The sequence below is a fragment of the Microtus oregoni genome, unplaced genomic scaffold (assembly GCF_018167655.1).
Source record: "Microtus oregoni isolate MIOR12 unplaced genomic scaffold, Mior012 000007F_ref0000211, whole genome shotgun sequence".
Taxonomy (NCBI): domain Eukaryota; kingdom Metazoa; phylum Chordata; class Mammalia; order Rodentia; family Cricetidae; genus Microtus; species Microtus oregoni.
In genome coordinates, this window is record NW_024543066.1 from 59,047,783 (window position 1) to 59,067,882 (window position 20,100).

General features: G+C 46.0%; 1 protein-coding gene across 2 annotated transcripts; it reads right to left on the bottom strand.

Annotated features, from left to right (window-relative positions):
- Positions 1-881: 881 nt before the first annotated feature.
- Positions 882-1,812, bottom strand: LOC121450983 (bolA-like protein 1). Of its 2 annotated transcripts, none has more exons than XM_041656414.1 (2): positions 1,724-1,812; positions 882-1,398 (listed from the first exon to the last, which is right to left on the bottom strand). In XM_041656414.1, the coding sequence occupies exon 2, from the start codon at positions 1,393-1,395 to the stop codon at positions 982-984; it is 414 nt and encodes a 137-aa protein (XP_041512348.1). In that variant the 5' UTR covers positions 1,396-1,398; positions 1,724-1,812; the 3' UTR covers positions 882-981. The 2 variants fall into 2 exon arrangements, with proteins under 2 accessions (XP_041512348.1, XP_041512347.1); XM_041656413.1 differs by having other exon boundaries at positions 894-1,398; positions 1,695-1,782.
- Positions 1,813-20,100: the final 18,288 nt, after the last annotated feature.

The window sequence follows — 20,100 nt, forward strand, 5'->3', positions numbered from 1 at the left end:
ACTGCCCCCAATAGGTCCAATCTAGATAAGTGCTTATAGTTAGAAATGGTCAAATTATATACTCAGACACATCATACACATCTGCTTTGCTGGGATTAAACCCAAGGCTTCAGAGGAGCTAGTCATGTGCTCTGCCACTGAGCCTCATTCTCGGTCCAAGCTATGGTCAGCAACACCTTTCTCTGACAATGTCCACATACAGGGCATTGAAAGGCTGCTTCTAAGCATCGTCTGAACTTCCCATGAAAAACCAGGTTGTGTTTGTTTCGGTTCTTTTCCTGCTTCAGATGCAGGGATTTCTTTCTTTCTGGTTTAATCTTTGTATCCTTGTTTTTTTTCCCTCGAGACAGGGTTTCTCTGTAGCTTTGGAGCCTGTCCTGGCACTAGCTCTTGTAGACCAGGCTGGCCTCGAACTCACAGAGATCTGCCTGCCTCTGCCTCCCGAGTGCTGGGATTAAAGGCGTACGCCACCACTACCCGGCCTCTTGGTATCCTTGTAAAAACCAAATACTTCACTTCTTCATGAATCCCTTCTCTAGTCTACACGTAATTTTCTTCTCACAAAAACACCTGAAGGGGCCTAACAGCTGTATAAAACTGATGACCTCAATTCCCCAGACTCCCAAGAGTTGTCCTCTGACCTCTGCATGAGGGCCCTGGTGTCATGTACTCCATGACGTACACTACAACAACAGATATCAAGAACATGGCTTTGACCCTGCGAGGCAGCTTCTCTTTTATTTTCATGGCCCTTTCCGACTCATCAGACCGGGCAGCCCTTCTTGACTAGCCCAAACAAGGGCAGTTGTGAGTAGCTACTCTCTCTAGCTTAGCTTTCGCTGGCCAGGAGCTTCTTTACCCCTGCATGGTGTATGTTAGCAGAAAGGGTAGCGGTCCATACAAATCAAGGTATGAGGTAGTAGTGATTTAGTGGTTTATTTTCATTCGGCCCATTCGGATGGTTGTTCTCCCAATCTGGTATTAGGAGGTCCCTCGAGTTTTCTTGCTTCCACCTAGGCAGGGGGGGCTAGTGTCCAACTGTGGGTTCTCCCTCCACTGGGCGGGGGTCTTCGCCTGGATGGCCAGTGCGTGTACCGGCCCAGCCAGTTCCTCCGACAGCGCCGCGTGAACCAACCGGTGCCGTTGCAGGGGGCTCAGACCCTCAAACTGAGAGCTCACCACCGCCACACGGAAATGCGTCTCGCTGCCTGCCGGGACGGCGTGACCGCCGCTCTCGTTGCGCAGCTCCAGTACCTCGGGGCTCAGGGCTTGCTCCAACTTGGCGCGGATGGCGGCCTCCACTGGCCCGCCAGCCGCCGATCCCGTGCTGCCCCGCGACACACACGCGCGCGTGGCCATGGAGACCATGCACCGGGCCAGCTGCGCCCTCAGCATCCGCTGCGGAGAGACCAAGGGCGCAGGGCCGAGAGCTGGGTCCACACACCCTCCCCACGCACCCCAGATGGGCACATCCCAAAACCGCCTCTGCACTGCGTGGCGGGTTAACGCGGCTTCTACGCCGGCAGCGGAGGGACAGGGGCGATTGTTCTAACGACCGGAGCGATGGGCACTAAGGGTACTGGGAAGGCATGGCTAGGAGCTGCAAAAATGGAGGATGTGCAACCTCATCCTTTTGGCTGAGTCAGAGCCCTAACACCCACTTCAGACCCTAGGGCGGGGGGGTGGGGGGGTACCTTTGTACTCGCTGCGGAGCCTGCGTTACCTCAGTTTTACGAAGCGTCGGAAAGGTAGCTAGGAAATGCTGTACCGGTTACGTACGGCGGGAGTTACGTAGTACCCAGATGATTCATGGGAATTGTAGTCCTTTCTCCTCCCAGCAGGCCAAGTCCTGCGATGTCTGGAATTTGAGCAAAGCAATGCAAACACAAGGATAAAAGGATTTCCAGCAAATTTGGGATCGTTGCATCGAATTTGTTGTTTCTTGGTTTTGTAACTCAAATAGTTTTATTCCTTTATAATTGATTATTTAAAAACAAGGTCTCATGCAGCCCAGGTTGGCCTCCACCTCTCCAGAATGCCCGTTATTTCCGGATCCTCCTGCGTCTACCTCCTACATGCTGGGATTACTGTCCCGTGTCAATGATAGAGTGCCTCCAAAGTAAAAAACAGGATTCCTATGCGATGACATCTGACTTTGCTCAACAGGTCAGTCACAACTCAGAGGCTATGTCTGCTGGGACAGCCTCTTTTCCATGGTAATCTGTCTTGCTTGAAGTAAGCAAGTCCAGGAAGAAGAAACTGAAGACCCTCACGTAGCCCCCTACAGCTACATCAACTTCCTCATTCCAAAACCTCTCAGTCACCCCTATACAGAGACCCAAGCAGCATTTTTTTTCTCTCGCAGACCCCTTCATACCTGAGAGAGATAGGAATCTCTCTCGGCGTGCACTGATAAAGAGGCTCACCTGTTGAGGTCAGTTTCCGGTCTCGTTCTGCCTTCTGTCTCTGTACTTCTAAATCTAACAGTCACACCCGTGGGTCCCAATCATTTATTAGACATATAAGGAAATGGAAGCCCGTTCTATATCTTAAGCACAGAATCATGTGCCAGACCAGTGCCGGAGGCTGGAGAATAAAGACAAGCCCTGCTCTCAGAGTTTACAGAGCACTGGGGAAATAGTGAGAGGGACACCGTGGGTGTCTTAGTTAGGGTTTTTTTTTTTTTAATATTTATTTATTATGTGTACAGCATTCCTTCCATGTATGCCCACAAGCCAGAAGGGGGCGCCAGGTCTCATTATAGATGGCTGTGAGCCACCATGTGGTTGCTGGGAATTGAACTCAGGACCTCTGGAAGAGCAGTCAGTGCTCTTAACCACTGAGCCATCCTCCAGCCCCTTAGTTACGGTTTCTACTGCTGTGAAGAGACACCATGAGCATGATAACTCTTAGGAACACATTTAATTGGAGTGGCTTACTGCTGTAAGAAATCCTGCAGCCAGTAGCCTTTAAGTTACCCGCCCACTTGGGTGTGGTCTTATACTATAAATGCCGATGTAAAAACAATAAAAAAAAAAAAACAAAAATGTGCGTTCCCTCTCTCTTCCGGCTGCAGGAATCGGTGGGATTCGGTTGCTGTTACCCATTCGAGCAGAGGACTATGAGCCTACCCCTAAATAAATGACTCTTTATTACACTCAATTCTGAACTAGTGTGGGATGTCTTTTTAGTGTCCATCTTCAGCTTATGGTTCAAAGAGGTTTAGTCCATTATCATCATGGTGGGGGGCATGGTGGCATACAGGCAGACATGGTGATGGAGAAGGAGCTATGGTGTGGGAAGTCCTTCTGTCTATGTGTTGCTTTTATTGGTTACTGAATAAAGAAAGCAGACTTGAGCCTCTAGCAGGGCAGAACAGAGATAGGCGGGAAAAACTAAACTGAATGCTGGGAGAAAGAAGGCTGAGTAGAGAGAAGACATGTAGCCCCGCTGGAGATAGATGCTGGAACTTTATCTGGTAAGCCACAGCCACATGGCTATGTTAGCCAATAAGAAGCCAAAGCTAATGGGCCAAGCAGTGATTTAATTAATACAGTTTCTGTGTGGTTATTTTGGTAGTCTGGGTGGCTGGGAACACACAAGTGGCCTCATACAACAAATTGGTGCCCAACATGGGGTGCCAATCTGAGGTGCCTTTTAGCATACCAAAGCTCACGCTGGCCTCCAGGCTCCCTCCAAGTTAGCATCCCAAGTCTTCTAACCTCCCCACTACCCTAAACTCCCTCCAGCTGGGGACTTCCCTCCCCCCAACAGCTACTCATTCTCTTTGTTGATATCTCTCTGCTCTCTCATCTCCTCCTCCTCTCTCTGCTCTGCTCCGGCTTCTCTCATTGCCAGGACCACTCTGTTGGCCGTGTTCAGTCTACTTCTCCCTTTGTCCTGGACTCTTCCCGTTGGCCTGGCTGTTCTTTCTCATGTCTCTAATAAAAACCTCCCCCTAAACCATTCCATGGAGCAGTCATGGTGTCAGTTTGTACACCAACACAACCTCATGGCTACTAGTCGGGACCGTCCTGGGTGTGGTTATTAATTTAAAAATGGCAGAGGAGAGAGTCACGCCATCCAGGAGGGCTCACATGGGAGGTTTATTGGAAGAGGAGAGAAAAGGGGGAAAAAGGGGACAGAGAAGAGGCATAGACTGGTCCCTGGGGACAAGAATGGTGAGAAGGAGGGGGGGAGAGAGAGAGGGAGAGAGAGAGAGAGAGAGAGAGAGAGAGAGAGAGAGAGAGATGGGAGGTGGGCAGGGCCCTTTTAAAAGGGAACGTAGTGACTGTGCACCGGAGGAGCTCTAAGTGGCTGCAGATGAGGATGTATCCTGTCAGGACCCCAAGAGCAGGCCAGTACAGATGCCTGAATACTAACACTGGTGTGTGTGTGTGTGTGTGTGTGTGTGTGTGTGTTGGAGGTAGAGGAAGGAAATATATATCATCTCATTAAAGAGACAGTTATTCCACCTATCTCTTTAAGAAGGCTTAAGGTGAACCTGACTTTTTTGTTTGTTTGTTTGTTTGAGACAGGGTTTCTCTGTGTATCACTGCCTGTCCTGGAACTCACTCTGTAGACAAGGCTGGCCTTGAACTAAGAGACCTCTCTCTGCCTCCCGAGTGCTTGGGCTAGCATTGCCCAGCTGAGCCTGGCTTTCTAAGGGTGGTTCTGCCTCCCCAGGATCCACTGACCAGGTGGTGGAATAGCCTAACCGGATTCTCAGTTCATGTCTGAGTAGTTCAGAACGTTGGGGCTCCACCCAAGACACAGGTTCCATCTTCGTGACCAGAGGTGCCAATTTTTCCTTGATGGGCCTTACTGTTGCTGTACCGTTTGAGTGAGTGTAAAGAGCCCAGAATATAAAATTACAAGCCTTAACATATTTTGGGGAATTGAAGCTGACAGGTACTGTTAACTTTTAACAATCGTTTTCCGCCTTAAAGGCAGACATCCTGGGATGCACAGTGGTGGCGCACGCCTTTAGTCTCAGCACGCGGGAGGCAGAGGCAGGTGGATCTCTGTGAGTGATTTTTATTATAAGAAGAGGCTCAAAACCTGTTTCCATTGTCACAGTGTCAGAAGCCCGAACTCTGACCTGTGCCCACAGCGAACTGGAAGTTTCTTGTTCCCCATGGTGATTGGAATAAAGTTTGCTTCTGGTTTCTAGACTCCTGTGGTCTGCTCCCCATTATTTGCACGCCCTATGGGACGCAACAAGTGGGAGTAGTGGGGAGAAGAGGCAGGGGTCAGGTCCTGCTAGATGCCTTTCCTAGGGTGCTTTTATCTCTTCAGCCCCTAGGTGGCAGTTGAGAGCTAGTGGTTTTAGTTAGAAATGTAACAAGGTGTTACTTTTTCAATATGCTATATAATTTAAGCTTATTTTATGTCATACAGATGACATAAATAGATGACCTAAAATATATAATTGAAAGACCCCAGTGCTGGGCAGTCTTTCAGGCTGAGGAGACCCTCCCAAGGAACAGCGAGTCACTCTTCGGATGCAAATAGCAAGAGGCTTTATTTAATACACAGGTACCTGGGGCGGCTTAGTCTCTCGGAAGACAAGCGCGCGCCTGCAGACTGGGGGAAGGTCTTTTTATAGGAAAGAGGGCAGCAGAAGCAGATTACAGAAGCAAATGCATCGTTAGTGGTCAGTTGGAATGGGGCAAGGGGCACAGGGGGTTTTTCCTCTCCCAGCACAGATGTATGGGAACAGACATCCTGTTAATTGATGTCCTGTCCTAATCTATGGATATAAAGATCCTGTTTTGCAGCCAGGGACCCTGACCTTACTCTGCACTTACAGTCGTTCGTCAAAAGCTTTGTGAAATGACGTTACAGCAGATAAGCTGGGATCTTTCATAGGGGGAGTTGTCTTCTTCTGTGAATTACTGACATTCTAAGTTGGGCACATGTGCTGACTATAGGCATCCCGTTTCCCTAAGCAAACGGGATGTTCTCATTAGAGCAGGCCAGCTGCGGGTTCCTTATCGCTTGGGGCCAGGTGGCTGACCGGCTGACCGCAGATATCTCGCCTGGCTTCTCCGCCCTTGCTTTTAAGTCGAACTTCCCTGCTCTAATTACTTGCGTTGCTCCAAAGTTTAAGCCTTGCAAAATGGCATTACTGCTGCTTAGTGAGTGGGGGTCTTTCATAATAATATTTAGAATATATATATATATATTTTCCATTTTGAAAAATTTCAGTCCTAGGCCTGGAAAGCAGCTCAATGGTTAAGAGCACTTTCTGCTTCCAGGGGACCTGGTCCTGTACCCAGCCCACAGCAGGCAGCTCATGGCCACTGCTTCTGGCCTTTGCAGGCACCTTCATTTACATAACCCACCCCAGACACATAATAATGATAAAAAACAAAAGCAGATGAGAGAGAAGGTAGGGAGAGGGAGGTATGAGTCCTAAGGGGGAGGGTCAGGAGATGGGAAGATAGAGAACACAGGAAGCTAGGATTAGGTGGTCGTGCACAGACCAGGTCTCATGCCAAGCCAGGTCATTAAGAAATACAGCATCTGTTTGCAGAAGAAAATGGCCAAGGCCAGCAGAGAGCTAAGTCAGACAACGTTGGCTAAAGAACACAGGATACTTCAGACTCATCTGCCTCAGGACGATAACCACTGCTCTCGGTGGGGTGGGGCTGGGAGGAGCCGTTTTTCCCAGGAACTGAAACTAACTCCTTTGAGACCCTGGCTCCGGTCTAGATCAGACCTTGACAAGTCTGCCCCTCGGCAACACAACTTCTGTTTCCCTTTGCCTTTCATCTGGGCCTTCGAGAAAACCCTGGATCAGTCTGCTTTCCAGCCCAAGAAGCAATGCCTTCGTTTTACTAGATTTGCTTTTTGTTGTTGTTTTGTTTGTTTTGTGGATTTCTGTGCAGTCTGAGCTGGGTGTGCTGGGGGCCTGGAGCCTGATACTTATAAAATAACCACAGGTGGCTGGCTGGGTTTGAACTCACAATCTCCTTCCTCACCTTCCTTGGATGGGTTGACAGGCATGTGCCTCCATGCTCAGAGCCACTATGCGGCCTTAGACTTGCCGTTTCTTACATTTGTACACGTACACATGCATTTACATGTTTACGTACTTTAGGTGCACCTCAGACATGTTTTTATAAATTTGTTTTGCTAAAGTCATTTGAAAAAAAAATTTACAGACCTGATGTGGTCTAGCCTGGGTGTCCTGAGGGCACCAACATTCCGCTATATAATCATATTGCTGCTTGTTAGACTCACAATATTTAACACGTAATAACATTTTCCCTAGCCTCTGAGACAGTTAAAACTTTTAGAAAAATTACAGTACTGGCATAGTAGCAGACAATATCTCTACCTTTTACCTAGGTCCACTGATCTTTTATCCCCACCGACTGCGCCCCATACACCCTTTGGAGACAGTCTCACTATGCAGTCTTGACTGGCCTGGAACTCTGCATAGACCAGGCTGGCCTTCAATTCACAGACATCCTCCTGCCTCTGCCTTTTAAGTGCTGGGTTTATAGGTCTGAGGCACCACACCTTGTTTTTTTTTTTTTTACCAGCAACATTTTGCTAGAATTGTTTCATATCTCTCTTTGAATGTGTGTATTATGATGATAAAATAATTATTTTTGCTGAATCACTTCCATTGCAAAAAAAGTTTTTTTGTTTTTTTTTTTAAATTTATGTGTACAAGTGTTTGCTGAATATGTGTAAGTGCCTGGTGCCTGAGAAGCCTAGGAGAAGCTGGTGGAATCTTGCAAGCTAACGTGTGTGCTGGCAACTAAAGCCAGATCCTTCACAAGAGCAGTACTAACTCTTAACTACTGAGTCATCCACCTCTCCAGCCTCTGGGTGTAAACTATTTTCACCTGTAAGTGCTGTAAATATACCCACTTGTCCTCTAAGAACCAGGTGCCATCCTAAAATACTGCTATCACGGTTCCCGCAATGAAGATTCGTACAGCCTGTCTATCTAGTACCCAGCTGGTGGTCTGGGTTACCAGTCCCTCACCAGTGTTTGCCATGCTTTCACTGTGCCCTCAACACTCGTGTGGTATCTTAACGTTTGTTGTAGTAGTGACCCTGGGTGGGGCTTTAGGAATGGTGAGGCCAAGATGGCATTGCTCTCAGAATGGACTAGTGCCCTAGAAATGGGCTTGAGGAAGCAAGGCTACTCCCTTATCCCTTCTGCAAAGATATCTGGACAGCGTCATCTCTGAGAACTGGCCTTCACCAGACTTAAGTCCATTGGCAATTTGATCTTGATCTTCTGTCTCTAGAACTTAAAAAAAAAAAGTTCTTTCTACATTCCCTAGTCAGTGCTATTTTGGTGTGGCAGTACAAACAGACGAAGACAGCGTCCCTGCAATGCTGAGTCTGTGGAAATGCGGCCAAGGATCGTGCGGTAGGTACACTTACTGGGCTCCAGATCCCCATTCTGTGGAGATCACTGTGTAAAAAATGGATTGCAAGAGAGGCAAGAAATGAAAGTGGGAGGCCAGCGGGGAGGTTAATGCAGCTGCCCTTGTGAGAGAGATGGCCTTGTCAGGGAGCGTGGGCACGGCCTCTGCTGCCTTCTTTTCAGGACCCTTCCCTCCGATTCAGCTGGGATTCTTCTGTGCCTCCACAGACAAGAACTTCAGGGTGAGCTAGTCTGAGGGGAGTCGGAGTTCTAAAGGAAGAGCTTTGACACAGCTTCTCAACATCTGTCTCTTCCGTCTAAAAGGAATGTTGATCCACGTAGGCGACCTCCTCACCTGCTCAGAGACTTCTGACTCCTCCTCCTCCTCCTTCTTTTTGGTTTTTTGAAATAGGGTTTCTCTGTAGCTTTTGGAGCCTGTCCTGGCACTCACTCTGTAGACCAGGCTGGCCTCAAACTCACAGAGATCCACCTGCCTCTGCCTCAGTGTTGGGATTAAAGGCATGCGCCACCGCCACCCGGGCCTCCTTTTCCTTCTTACGTCCCCTGAATTTTCCCTTTTTTACCTGCCCTATCTCAGCCTGGGCCCAGGTGGTGGTAGAAATGGAGAGACACTGTGAGCCCCAGCCATCCCAAGGGGAAGACACACCCGCTGTGACGATGGCCTGTGAGATGGAAGTGTTACAGGGATTCCCGTCTGTGCACCTGCAGTTACAATCCCTGTATGTCCCCTACCCTGCCATTTCTCTCTCTCTCTCTCTCTCTCTCTCTCTCTCGGTTCTATTTTTCTGGAGGTTCTAGGGTTTTACCAATACATTTAAAAACCCAGACATTTTGGTACACAACAACCAGAAGGAAAATGATTAGACAGAGTCCCACAATCCTTACCCCCTACCAGCAGTTGCTCTGCTGTTGTTTCTTTCTCTTCAATATTCCGAACTGGTCCTTCAGCTTAGTCTTTGAGAGCATGACTATTTTCCTTGAGCTGGAGCTTTGGGTTGCTGCTCAGGCTAGTATCAAACTCCTGAGCTCAGAGCAATCCTGTTTCAGCCTTCTGAGTGGCTGGGACTGTCAGTGGGAGCTGGAGACCCAGCCTTATGTTGCCACCTGGAGTGGTCTGGGGAGTTCTAACTTTTACTCATGTTTGTTTGGTTGGAAGTGTCACCCCACCCCCTGGCACCCCTATATCCAGAGTCTGAAATGTTTGGTCCAGGTGTCACCCCAGCTCCCTGGCACCCCTATATCCAAGGAGTCTAGGATGTTTGGTTGGAAGTTTTACCCCAGACTCTGGTATCCATTCTAAAATGTTTGGGTGGGGGGCTGGAGAGATGGCTCAGAGGTTAAGAGCACTGCCTGCTCTTCCAGAGGTCCTGAGTTCAATTCCTGGCAACCACATGGTGGCTCATAACCATCTGTAATGAGGTCTGGTGCCCTCTTCTGGTCTGCAGACATACACAGAGACAGAATATTGTATACATAATAAATAAATATTAAAAAATTAATAAAAAATAAAAAAATAAAAAGGTTTGGATGGAACTTTCTACCCCAAGCCTGCAGTCTAGACTCTACCTCCGAGAAAGCCTGCCAAAGGGTGACCCCTCCCCAGAGTAGTCTTGACCGACTACTCCCATAGGCTATTTAAACTGCCCCCCGAGAACAAACACATGGTCTTCCTGGTTATCCTTTTCCCTCTCCATGTTTTCCTGGTCTTGGCCCAGGAGCGCTGCCATCCATTAAACCTGGGCTTTTTCTAATTTGGTTTGATTTGTTCTGATTTGGATATTGCGTCGGCAGAGAGGTTTATCAGGGCATAAAAACCTTTCAATGTTAAATTAGGATATTTGATTTATGCTGTAGAAAAGAATTTTGGGACCAGTCAGAAAGAAACAAAAGTTGAACTTTATTCAAGAAAGGCTCTGTGTGTGTGTATAAGGCTGGGTATGGTGGCAGACCTTTAATGCCAGCACTGGGTAGGCAGAGGCAGGTAGATCTCTGTTAGTTCAGGGCCAGTTACCCTGGTCTATGTTACAAGTTCCAGGCCAGCCAGGGCTATACAGTGAGACAGTGAGAGACTTTTCCTCTGTGTAACCTTGACTGTCCTGGAACTTGCTAAGTAGACCAGGCTGGCCTTGAACAGAGATCAACCTGCCTCTGCCTTCCCAGTTGTGGATTAAAGATGTGCGCTACCATATCCTGGCAGTGAGAGACTTTGTCTTGAAAACAAGCGAACAAGCAAACAAACAAAAACCCAGACAAACTAAAAACTATATTCATATTGACCAGTTACAGATTTTTTTTCTTCTCCAAGCAACATAGTATAACAGCAGTTTCCATGACACTTACGTAGTATTAGGCATTGTAAGTAATTTAGAGATGACTTAAAGTAAACAGATTGCATCTAAATCTGAGAACTGGGCCTGGTGACTCAGGCCTAGAATCCCAGCTACTCAAGAGGTTGAGGCAGGAGGATCTCAAATTCAAGGCTTGCCTGACTTACATACTGATTTCAAGCCCAGCCTGGGCAACTAAGGAGTTCCTGTCTTAAAAATAACAAAAAGGGTTAGTAATACAGGTCAGCTTAAAGTGCTTGGTTAGCTGCTCTGTGACAGGCTTCTCCTGCCATAGCGGGGGCTTCTCCTGCCTTAGCGGGGTGTCTTAGTCAGGGTTACTAGTGCCGTGATGAAACACATGGCCCAAGTAACTTGGGAGGAAAGGGTTTATTTGGCTCTTGCTTCCACATCAGTGTTCATCATCAAAGGAAGTCAGGATGGGAACTCGAACAGGGCAGGACCCTGGAGACAGAAGCTGGCGCAGAGGTGGCGGAGGAGCGCTGTTGACTGGCTTGCTTGCTTCTCATGGCTTGTTCAACCTGCTTTCTTACAGAACCCAGGACCACCAGCATGAGGATGGCACCACCCATAATGGACTGGACCCTTCCCCATCCATCACTAATTAAGAAAACGCCCTACCTGCTTGCCTGTAGCCCAGTCTTACGAGGCATTTTCTCAACTGGAGCTCCCTCCTCTCTGATGGATGACTCTAGCCTGTGTTAAGATGACATAGAAAGTTAGAGTTGAGAACAAACCAATCCCACGGCTGTCTGATAAAAGCAAGCCACATTTAAAGGTGCACAAGGGACTGGTCACATGACTGCCTCCCCCTAAGTCCAGATTTCAGAGTACAGCCCTTCCCTGGCTTTTGAGGTCCCTTTTATGAGGAAGAGTTAAGGTTGACAGACAACAGCTGTCCAGATATTTGGCTGTTAGCACCTGGACAGAAGAGTGGGGGGACTCAGGGCTCAAGGCTGCCTGTGGGGCAGATAAGGGGGATAGAGAACAGGTACAGGGATCGTTGGTTAGAAGGGAGACAATAAAAATGAGTGCAGAGGGCTGGAGAGATGGCTCAGTGGTTAAGAGCACCGCCTGCTCTTCCAAAGGTCCTGAGTTCAATTCCCAACAACCACATGGTGGCTCACAGCCATCTGTAGTGAGGTCTGGTGCCCTCTTCTGGCCTGCAGGCACACATGCAGACAGAATACTGAGAATATACATAATAAATAAATAAATTTAAAAAAATGAGTGCAGAAAGATGGTGGTTATTGCGCATGCCTTTAATCTTAGCATTTGGGAGGCAGAGGCAAGCGGATCTCTATGAGTTCAAGGGCAGCCTGGTCTACAGGGCTACACAGAGACACCTTTTGCCTGAGGGGGCAGCTTCCAGCAGCACAGGACTCAAAAGGCCTTTTTAAAGGGAGGGTGTAAGGGAAAGGACACTCACACACTCTCTGGATGGTTTCATTCTTCTGCGGTCTTTATTCTGTGTTCTGTATTCTATTTTTCCTCTACAATTTATATACCCCAACAATTTCTTTCAGGCAATATGGAAATTACAGTGTGGTACATTCTATTTTTCAAGTGAATGATTACAATGAATACACGGTTTCGTTTCCCTTACATGATTTAACATTTTATGTAGTACAAGCTAAAAACAAGTTGTCCTAGGAACCCACAAACACACTCAAGCAACTTGTTTAGATTAACAGAATGTAAGCAAGCAAGATATTCTTTTACTGGCAGGCTGTGTTTTTATGGTTACAAAAAAAGGATCAATCATCTTATTGTTTATCTTGAAAGATAATCTTATAGGGAATCTTTTAAAATTAATTAATTAATTGATTGATTATATTGTTTTATTGAGCTATATATATTTTTTCTCCATTCTCCTCCCTTCTTTCCCTCTCCCCCTCTCTCCTCTCACATGATTCCCCATGCTCCCAATTTACTCAGGAGATCTTGCCTTTTTGTACTTCTTATAAGGAATCTTAAAGGAATCACAGACCTATTTTTTTTCTTAAAAAATTTATTTCTTACATATACAGTGTTGTGCCCATATGTGTACCTGCAGACCAGAAGAGGGCGCCAGACCTCATTACAGATGGTTGTGAGCCACCATGTGGTTGCTGGGAATTGAACTCAGGACCTCTGGAAGAGCAGGCAGTGCTCTTAACCACTGAGCCATCTCTCCAGCCCCAAACCCACATTTTGTCAATGAGAAACAATCAGCTCTGCTCTACGTCTTTAGCGTGCACACCCACTCGTCATTGGTTTTTATGTCAGGAGACTGAGGACAGAAATGGGTACAAGGAATTATTCACCATCTTTTTCGCCCCCTAGATAGGGTTTCTCTGTAGTTTTTTGGAGCCTGCCCTGGAATTAGCTCTTGTAGACCAACCAGTCTGGCCTCGAACTCACAGAGACCCGCCTGCCTCTGCCTCCCGAGTGCTGGGATTAAAGGCGTGTGCCACCACCACCCAGCATAATCATCATCTTTGATTAACGAATACTCTCAAGGAAAGTACTCCAGCTAGTAATAATTGGGCTGCTTTGCTTTTTAATCCCTAACCTCAAAACTATTATCAAAAAAATACTTTTTTTCTATACAGGGTTTCTCTGTGTAGCTTTGGAGCCTGTCCAAATATCTTAATCTAACCTGAGGTCGTTCTAAGGCTTTGTTTCAGCTGTGATGTACACCCAAACCCATGAATACATCTTTCAACATAAAGATTAAAAGAGTTCGACCCAGCCTGGCTCCTAGGACTCAACTCTTTTCCTTAATATTAACCCGAACTGCCATCTATCCAGCTCCTTAGGTGAACTCATAGGCCCAGCTGTATGACACTTCCCTGCATTTATTTTCAATCAGGGAGCCCAAGACAGACCAATGTGGTGATATCACCAAAGTACAACTTAGTGAACCAATGAGTTTTATTGGGGTTACTTATAGGAATGTGGGTGAGGAGTTACTTACATGAGCAGAGATGACTAAAGACAGCTTCATCACCCAAGCCGCCCCAGCATGAATGACAGCTCAGAAAGCGGGGACCTGGAGCACATGCACAGCTTATAGGAAGTCCAAGAGGTTGGAGCATCTTTTCCAAGTGACTCCGTTGTCTACACTTCTTCCAGGCAGCTTGGCCAGTTTCTGCCTCTTCCAGCGATGTTTCAGGTTTCGTAGCTGGGCATCTCTGAGAGTCCACTCTGCAGTCTTGCAGTGTTGGTACCCACACGGGAACCCATCCCTTGAGGGATGACTGGGTACAGAGGGTTTGCATTATCTGAGGTCGCAGGTATCAGCTGAGTATCTTGGGATGCTTTTCTTTTAGGCTAGGAAGGACCACTGTATTTTGAGTGTAAGCAATGCTTTTGTTTCTCATTAAAGTTTTGTCCACTAATTTTAGCACTTGGGAAGTATACTGGAGGTGTCTCTTAGCCAGGGGTTATTGAAGATGAAACACAATTACTGGGATAGGTGAGTGTGCATGGGGTGTGTGTGAAGTCACACGAAGAGAAAGCATATGGTTAAAAAGGAATTGTGATGCCAACTTTAAAACTACTGTGCTTAAGAGACCTATAAAGCAAAACTGGAACTTTCTAAATGCTAAGGGCTGCTAAGGGTTGTTTCTGTATTTGTCTGGACTTGTAATAAGGTTAACTATGGTTTCTGCTTCTGTAAACAAAAGCTTGTTTTGTTCCAGATAACCAAGACCTTGCAAATCAGAATGCAACCTTCTGCTTGCATGTAACCAGAATGTAACATTATGTTCTTTGATTATATATGTAGTTGAAATTTTCTTTGGGCTGCCAACCAGCTCCCAAATAAAGACGTGGAGACGACTTATTAATTATGAATTCTCAGCCTTAGCTTAGGCTTGTCCCACTAGCTCTTTTAGCTTAATTTAACCTGTTTATATTCATCTGCATTTTGCCTTGGGACTTTTTACCTTTCTCTGATTCTGCATGCTCCACTCTCCTGCTTCTTCCCTCATTGGCTGGCCGGCCCCTGGCATCTCCCTGGCATCTCTTTTTCTTTCTTCCCTCAAGCCTAAATTCCTCCTACTTACTCTCCCCATCCAGAAGTCCCTCCCATACCTCCTCCTTCGCTATTAGCCATTCAACTTTTTATTAGACCAGTCAGGTACCTTAGGCAGGCAAGGTAAATATCAACACATCTTTACATAGTTAAACAAATATTCCACAGCATAAACAAATGCAACACATCTTTTCATTGTCCAACAAAGGCAACACATCTTTGCATAGTTAAACAAATACTCTGTAACATCTATAAAGCCCTGACTAAAGTGGCTTTATAAAGTCCTGGGTGTAGACTTGGTGCAAATATTTGAATAAAAGCATTTTTTTTTTGTCAAAATTTATTAACGGTCAGACTGGTCAATCTCTGGATGACCCCAGACTTATAACAGAATCACAAAGAGGAAAATAAAAAAAGAATGAAAATATTTACTTCAGTGACAACTCTAGCTTGTGTGTGAGGAGTGTATTTGAAGCCACAGAGGACAAGAGGAGCCTTTGTCCATATTGTGGGTGAAAAGGACGGGAGTGAAGGCCGGACACACTCTAGGTTGTCATGGAATCAAGGCTCATGGGTCATGGCCTGGAGACTTGCTAATCCACTGTGTTGGGGAATATTGGGAAGCTGTGTCCTGAAGAGATGGCGTTCAGTGATCTGAATGGGTGCAGGTAATTAACCCGTGGAAAGAGGCTTCCAGGCAGAGGGCATGGCGTTTACTGTATTCTAAATGTGTGAGGCCAAGTTCATGGTGAATACTCAGCTGTTCAGGGGCTGGAGAGCTGGCTCAGAGGTTAAGAGCATTGCCTGCTCTTCCAAAGCTCCTGAGTTCAATTCCCAGAAACCACATGGTGGTTCACAACCATCTGTAATGGGGTCTGGTGCCCTCTGCTGGCCTGCAGGCATACACACAGACAGAATATTGTATACATAATAAATAAATAAATAAATATTTAAAAAAATACTCAGCTGTTCAGTACGATGTATTAGATGGAATGTCTAGGGCATGGAGGTACCTCTCTATGATTCTAATGAGTAAGAAAGGCAGGGGTAAGACCGGGCAATACAGTAAGGTCTGTATTAAGAACCAAAAATTGCATTGGGTGGATAAACAAACCACAGTATGATGGGAAGAGGCCAACATTATTATTACATCTGCAAAGAGAGTTTTGTGGAGCTTCTACAGTGCTTTTCATGTCTGAAGGCTTAAGATACGGATCATTTTAGCACTTTAAAAGGTCAACTTAACTTTTAGGATGACCACAAATAAAAATAAATGAGTAAAAGAAACATATTAAGGTAAGTTAACTAGAACACAAAGATGTATCAAATATGTCCAAAGATGAACCCTCAGCTACTCATGGTCACCACGTACACATAAAGAGACTGAACTTGACAAGCAAAAATTGTTATTTTTATTTTTTGTTTATTCATTCCTTTTAGAAGAGAAAATTTATGTGTAAGCTGTATATAGTTAGCTATTTTATTTTCAATAAAATCATAGTTGCAATAATATCTCTTATGTGTTGAAGGGTCTATCTTGGGCAGATCCAGATTTTTGAGGCATTAAGTCCTGAGAAATTATGGTGGCCCCGTTGTGTGGCCACAACACAAAATAACACCTGTAACTGAGGGCCGGGTTGCCCAACGAGCCTCTCGCTCTCACCCCATGGTGTGACGTCACTTTATTGTTTGTCCACTGACCTCTGTGTTCATTGAGGTATAAGTCACACACACAGAATTTAGGCATCTTAACTGCGCAGCTTAGTTTTGTGCGAATGCACCCATATAAAGAGAGAGGAAATTTCTCTGCTTCAGAAGGCACCCTGGGGAGTCGATACTACTGACCCACAGGTAACTTATTCAAATCTTTCTTTTGTAAATGTTTATTCTGGTTCAAATCTTTCTTACTATTTTTTCTTGTCTTTTTTTTTTTCTTTTTGTGACCCACTGAGTTTAATTATTATGGGTGAGGGGTTATTTGCAGGAAAATGAGACTTACCAGTGGCTTCAGACTAAAGAAAATATCTCTCCCCCATCAACCTTTAAATAATTACAGATTTTTTAGGGCAGGGCGACTTTCATTAGCCCCCACCTCCAATATTTGTTTTAGAGACAAGAGTCTCATCTATCTCAGGCTGGCTTCACACTTGCTTTGCAGCCAAGGACGACCCTGAACTCCTGATCATCTGCTGCCATCTCCTAATTTGCTACGACTGCAGGAATGAACCCCATGCCCGTTTTATGGAGTGCTGGAGATCCAGCCCAGTGCCTTGCACATGCTAGGCGAGCATTCTACCAGCAGAGCAATAGTCCAGCATTTGGAGGCTCTTGGAAAGTGTTGTGGAGTAACACAAATAACCATAGAAAAAAACCTCATGAATTCTCTCAAAGTATTGTTTAATTAATTTATATCCAAATAGTTACCGACTATAAGCCAGGTAGAAGGAATCACTATCGTCACAAATCTAAAGAGGACTTGAAGGTGAAATAAGCATTAATAAAAGGTGGGGGCAAATGCTGCCAGCAGGATGTGAACGGAGCTGTGTAGACACTGCCGTGCGGAAGTGGGGAACCCCTCACAAAGGATGTGGGGCTGAAACTGGAAAGGCGAGAACTCGCTGGCCCAAGAGGAGAGGAAGCACACAGCCAGGCACCTGGAGGCTCCGTGAGGAGAGCTGTGGAGAGTCCTGGCTCATCTCCCGAAGGGACTGGCATGCAGTAGGGAGAGCGGGGGAGGAAAGGGAAGGGGAAGGGACTATGGTTGGAATAAAGGCAGAGCACAAAATAAATGTTTGCTTAATTAAATTGTCTGGGAAGGAACTCAGCGGCCTTCGGCAAATAATCCCAGAGGCATCAAAAGAAACAGTCGGCAGCCCGTGAGCGATGGTGTGTACTTAGCAAATGTTCCAGGCAGACTTGGACTGGGAGGGGAGTTCTAGAAGGCAATAAACAGATACCTCCTGGCCTTTGTAGACTTATCTAAGAAAGTTTTGTATGAAATTTAAAATAAAATATTCTCTTTTTTTAAAATATTCATTTATTTACTTATTATGTATACAATATTCTGTCTGTGAGTATGCTTGCAGGCCAGAAGAGGGCACCAGACCTCTTTACAGATGGTTGTGAGGCACTATGTGGTTGCTGGGAATTGAACTCAGGCAATGCTCTTAACCTCTGAGCCATCTCTCCAGCCCTAAAATACTCTCTTTCATACAGGAGGGAAGTAATGGCAGACAAGTGCCTTCTGTAAGTCCCTTGAGGCACACAAGTGGCCAGCCCCTCCCCTCCAGGACCTCTAACTGCCAGGTTCCACCCAAGAATACTCTAACTACCCTAACTGCTGAACCCTTGTCCTATTTTACAGAGTAAAAAAAAATCCAATCTCTGGACATGAAATCCCACCAAGCGCCACCCTGGAAAGCATCACCCCGAAAAGTTCCACCCCTTCCCTGGAAACTCCATATAAGCCCTGTATCCAGTTCAGTTTCCTGCTGTTTCTCACGGGAGCAGAGGCAGCCAACCTCCTGGTTTTATCCCTCCCAATAAATCTCTTGTGTGGGGTTGTTGTGCCGTGTGACTTAGTGGGATTCCTTGGGCTCTCAGCCGCCAGGACACCTTTCCATCCGAGCTGTAACGCTGACAACATTCTGTCCAGGGTCTGGTGAGTGAAAGATTATGAAGCCATGAGGAGCATGCTCTTCGAGTCAGAAAAGCTTGGGTTAGTGAATAACTAATGTGACCTGCAGCGAGTGCCTAAATCCCCAAGCCCCATTTTCTTTATCTGTGAAACATTAAGTTATACCCATGTTGTAGGTAGCCTCTAGCATGGGACTCATCGGGTTCAGCTTTCCCTTTAGCCTTCTTCATAACACAGGTCACTGAAAAGAAATCCAGAGGTCCAAGGAATGGGGTTCACTGGCCCATCAAGCAGGGCCTTATAAGGTACCAGGGCTCTGCGGCGTTCCCTTTATCTAGGTTTTGTTCTTAGCCCCCAGTGTCTTAAAAGTTGATACTGTTAGAACTTGCATAGTGAAATGGTTTTCTATGCTAACAAAATACTCCGGAAATTTATGAACAGTTTGGAAAGAAAGCATGACCCCAGCATTAGGTACATTCCCATAGCAGGCTCTCCTTTCTCAACCTCTGAGTTCCACTTTCCTGAGACAAGGTCTCTCTGTGTAGACCAGGCTGGCCTGAAACTCATCCTGAGATCCACCTGCCTCTTAAGGGCATGCATCCCACTGCCCAGTGATTTGTTTATTGTGTAGACTGTTTTGTTTGCTTGAATGTATCTCTTGGTGCCCACAGTCAGAAGAGGGGTGTGTGGATCCCCTGGTACTCGAGTTACACATGGTTGCAAGTCACTGTGTGGGTGCTTGGAACTGAACCCAATTCTTCTCCAAGAGCAGCGAGTGCTCTTTCTATATATTCTTTCTTTTTTATTAGATTTTTAAATTGATTTCATTGAGCTCTACATTTTTCTCTGCTCCCACCCTGCCTCTGCCGCCGCTTCAACCCTCTCCCATGGTCCCCATGCTCCCCATTTACTCATGAGATCTTGTCTTTTTCTACTTCCCATGTAGATTAGATCCATGTATGTCTCTCTTAGGATTCTCATTGTTGTCTAAGTTCTCTGGGATTGTGAATTGTAGGCTGGTTTTCTTTATGTCTAAAAGCCATGTGTGAATGAGTACATATGATATTTGTCTTTCTGGGCTCTCTATATATTCTTAATGTTGGAGAAATACAACATATTCCCATCATAAATGCCACCTGCAAATTCTGTGAACTCATTCACTTTCTAAAATGAAATGAAATCATAAAAAAAAGGGTTAGGATTATTTTCTGAATTATGTTACATTTCACTTACTGAGGAAACACCTTCATTGACTTTTTTTTTTTTAATTTTGTGGTTGGGTGGTGGTGGCACCCTTTAATCCCAGCACTCGGGAGGCAGGGGCAGGTGGATCTCTGTGAGTTTGAGACTAGCCTGGTATACAGAGTGAGATCCAGGACAACCAGAGCTGTTATGCAGAGAAACCCTGCCTTTTGTTTTCTTTGCTTGTTTGTGATTAGATTTGGTCATTCCTCAAGTATGTGACATCTTCCCTAGGACTAATTTCTGTATATAGCTAACATTAACTGACTTAATTCGCATAATTAACGAGCCCGCTGCCATTTCTAGACATTTCATTTGTACTAGTGTTAATGACCAGTATCGTTCATTGGCCAGTGGCGCACATTCAATAAACACCAGTGAGGGGCTGGAGAGGTGGCTCAGCAGTCACTGAGAACACTGCCTAGTCCTCCAGAGGACT

Coding starts and splice junctions, on each gene's coding strand:
- LOC121450983 (XM_041656414.1), bottom strand. CDS start 1,395: ATGCTGAGGGCGCAGCTGGCCCGGTGCATGGTCTCCATGGCCACGCGC.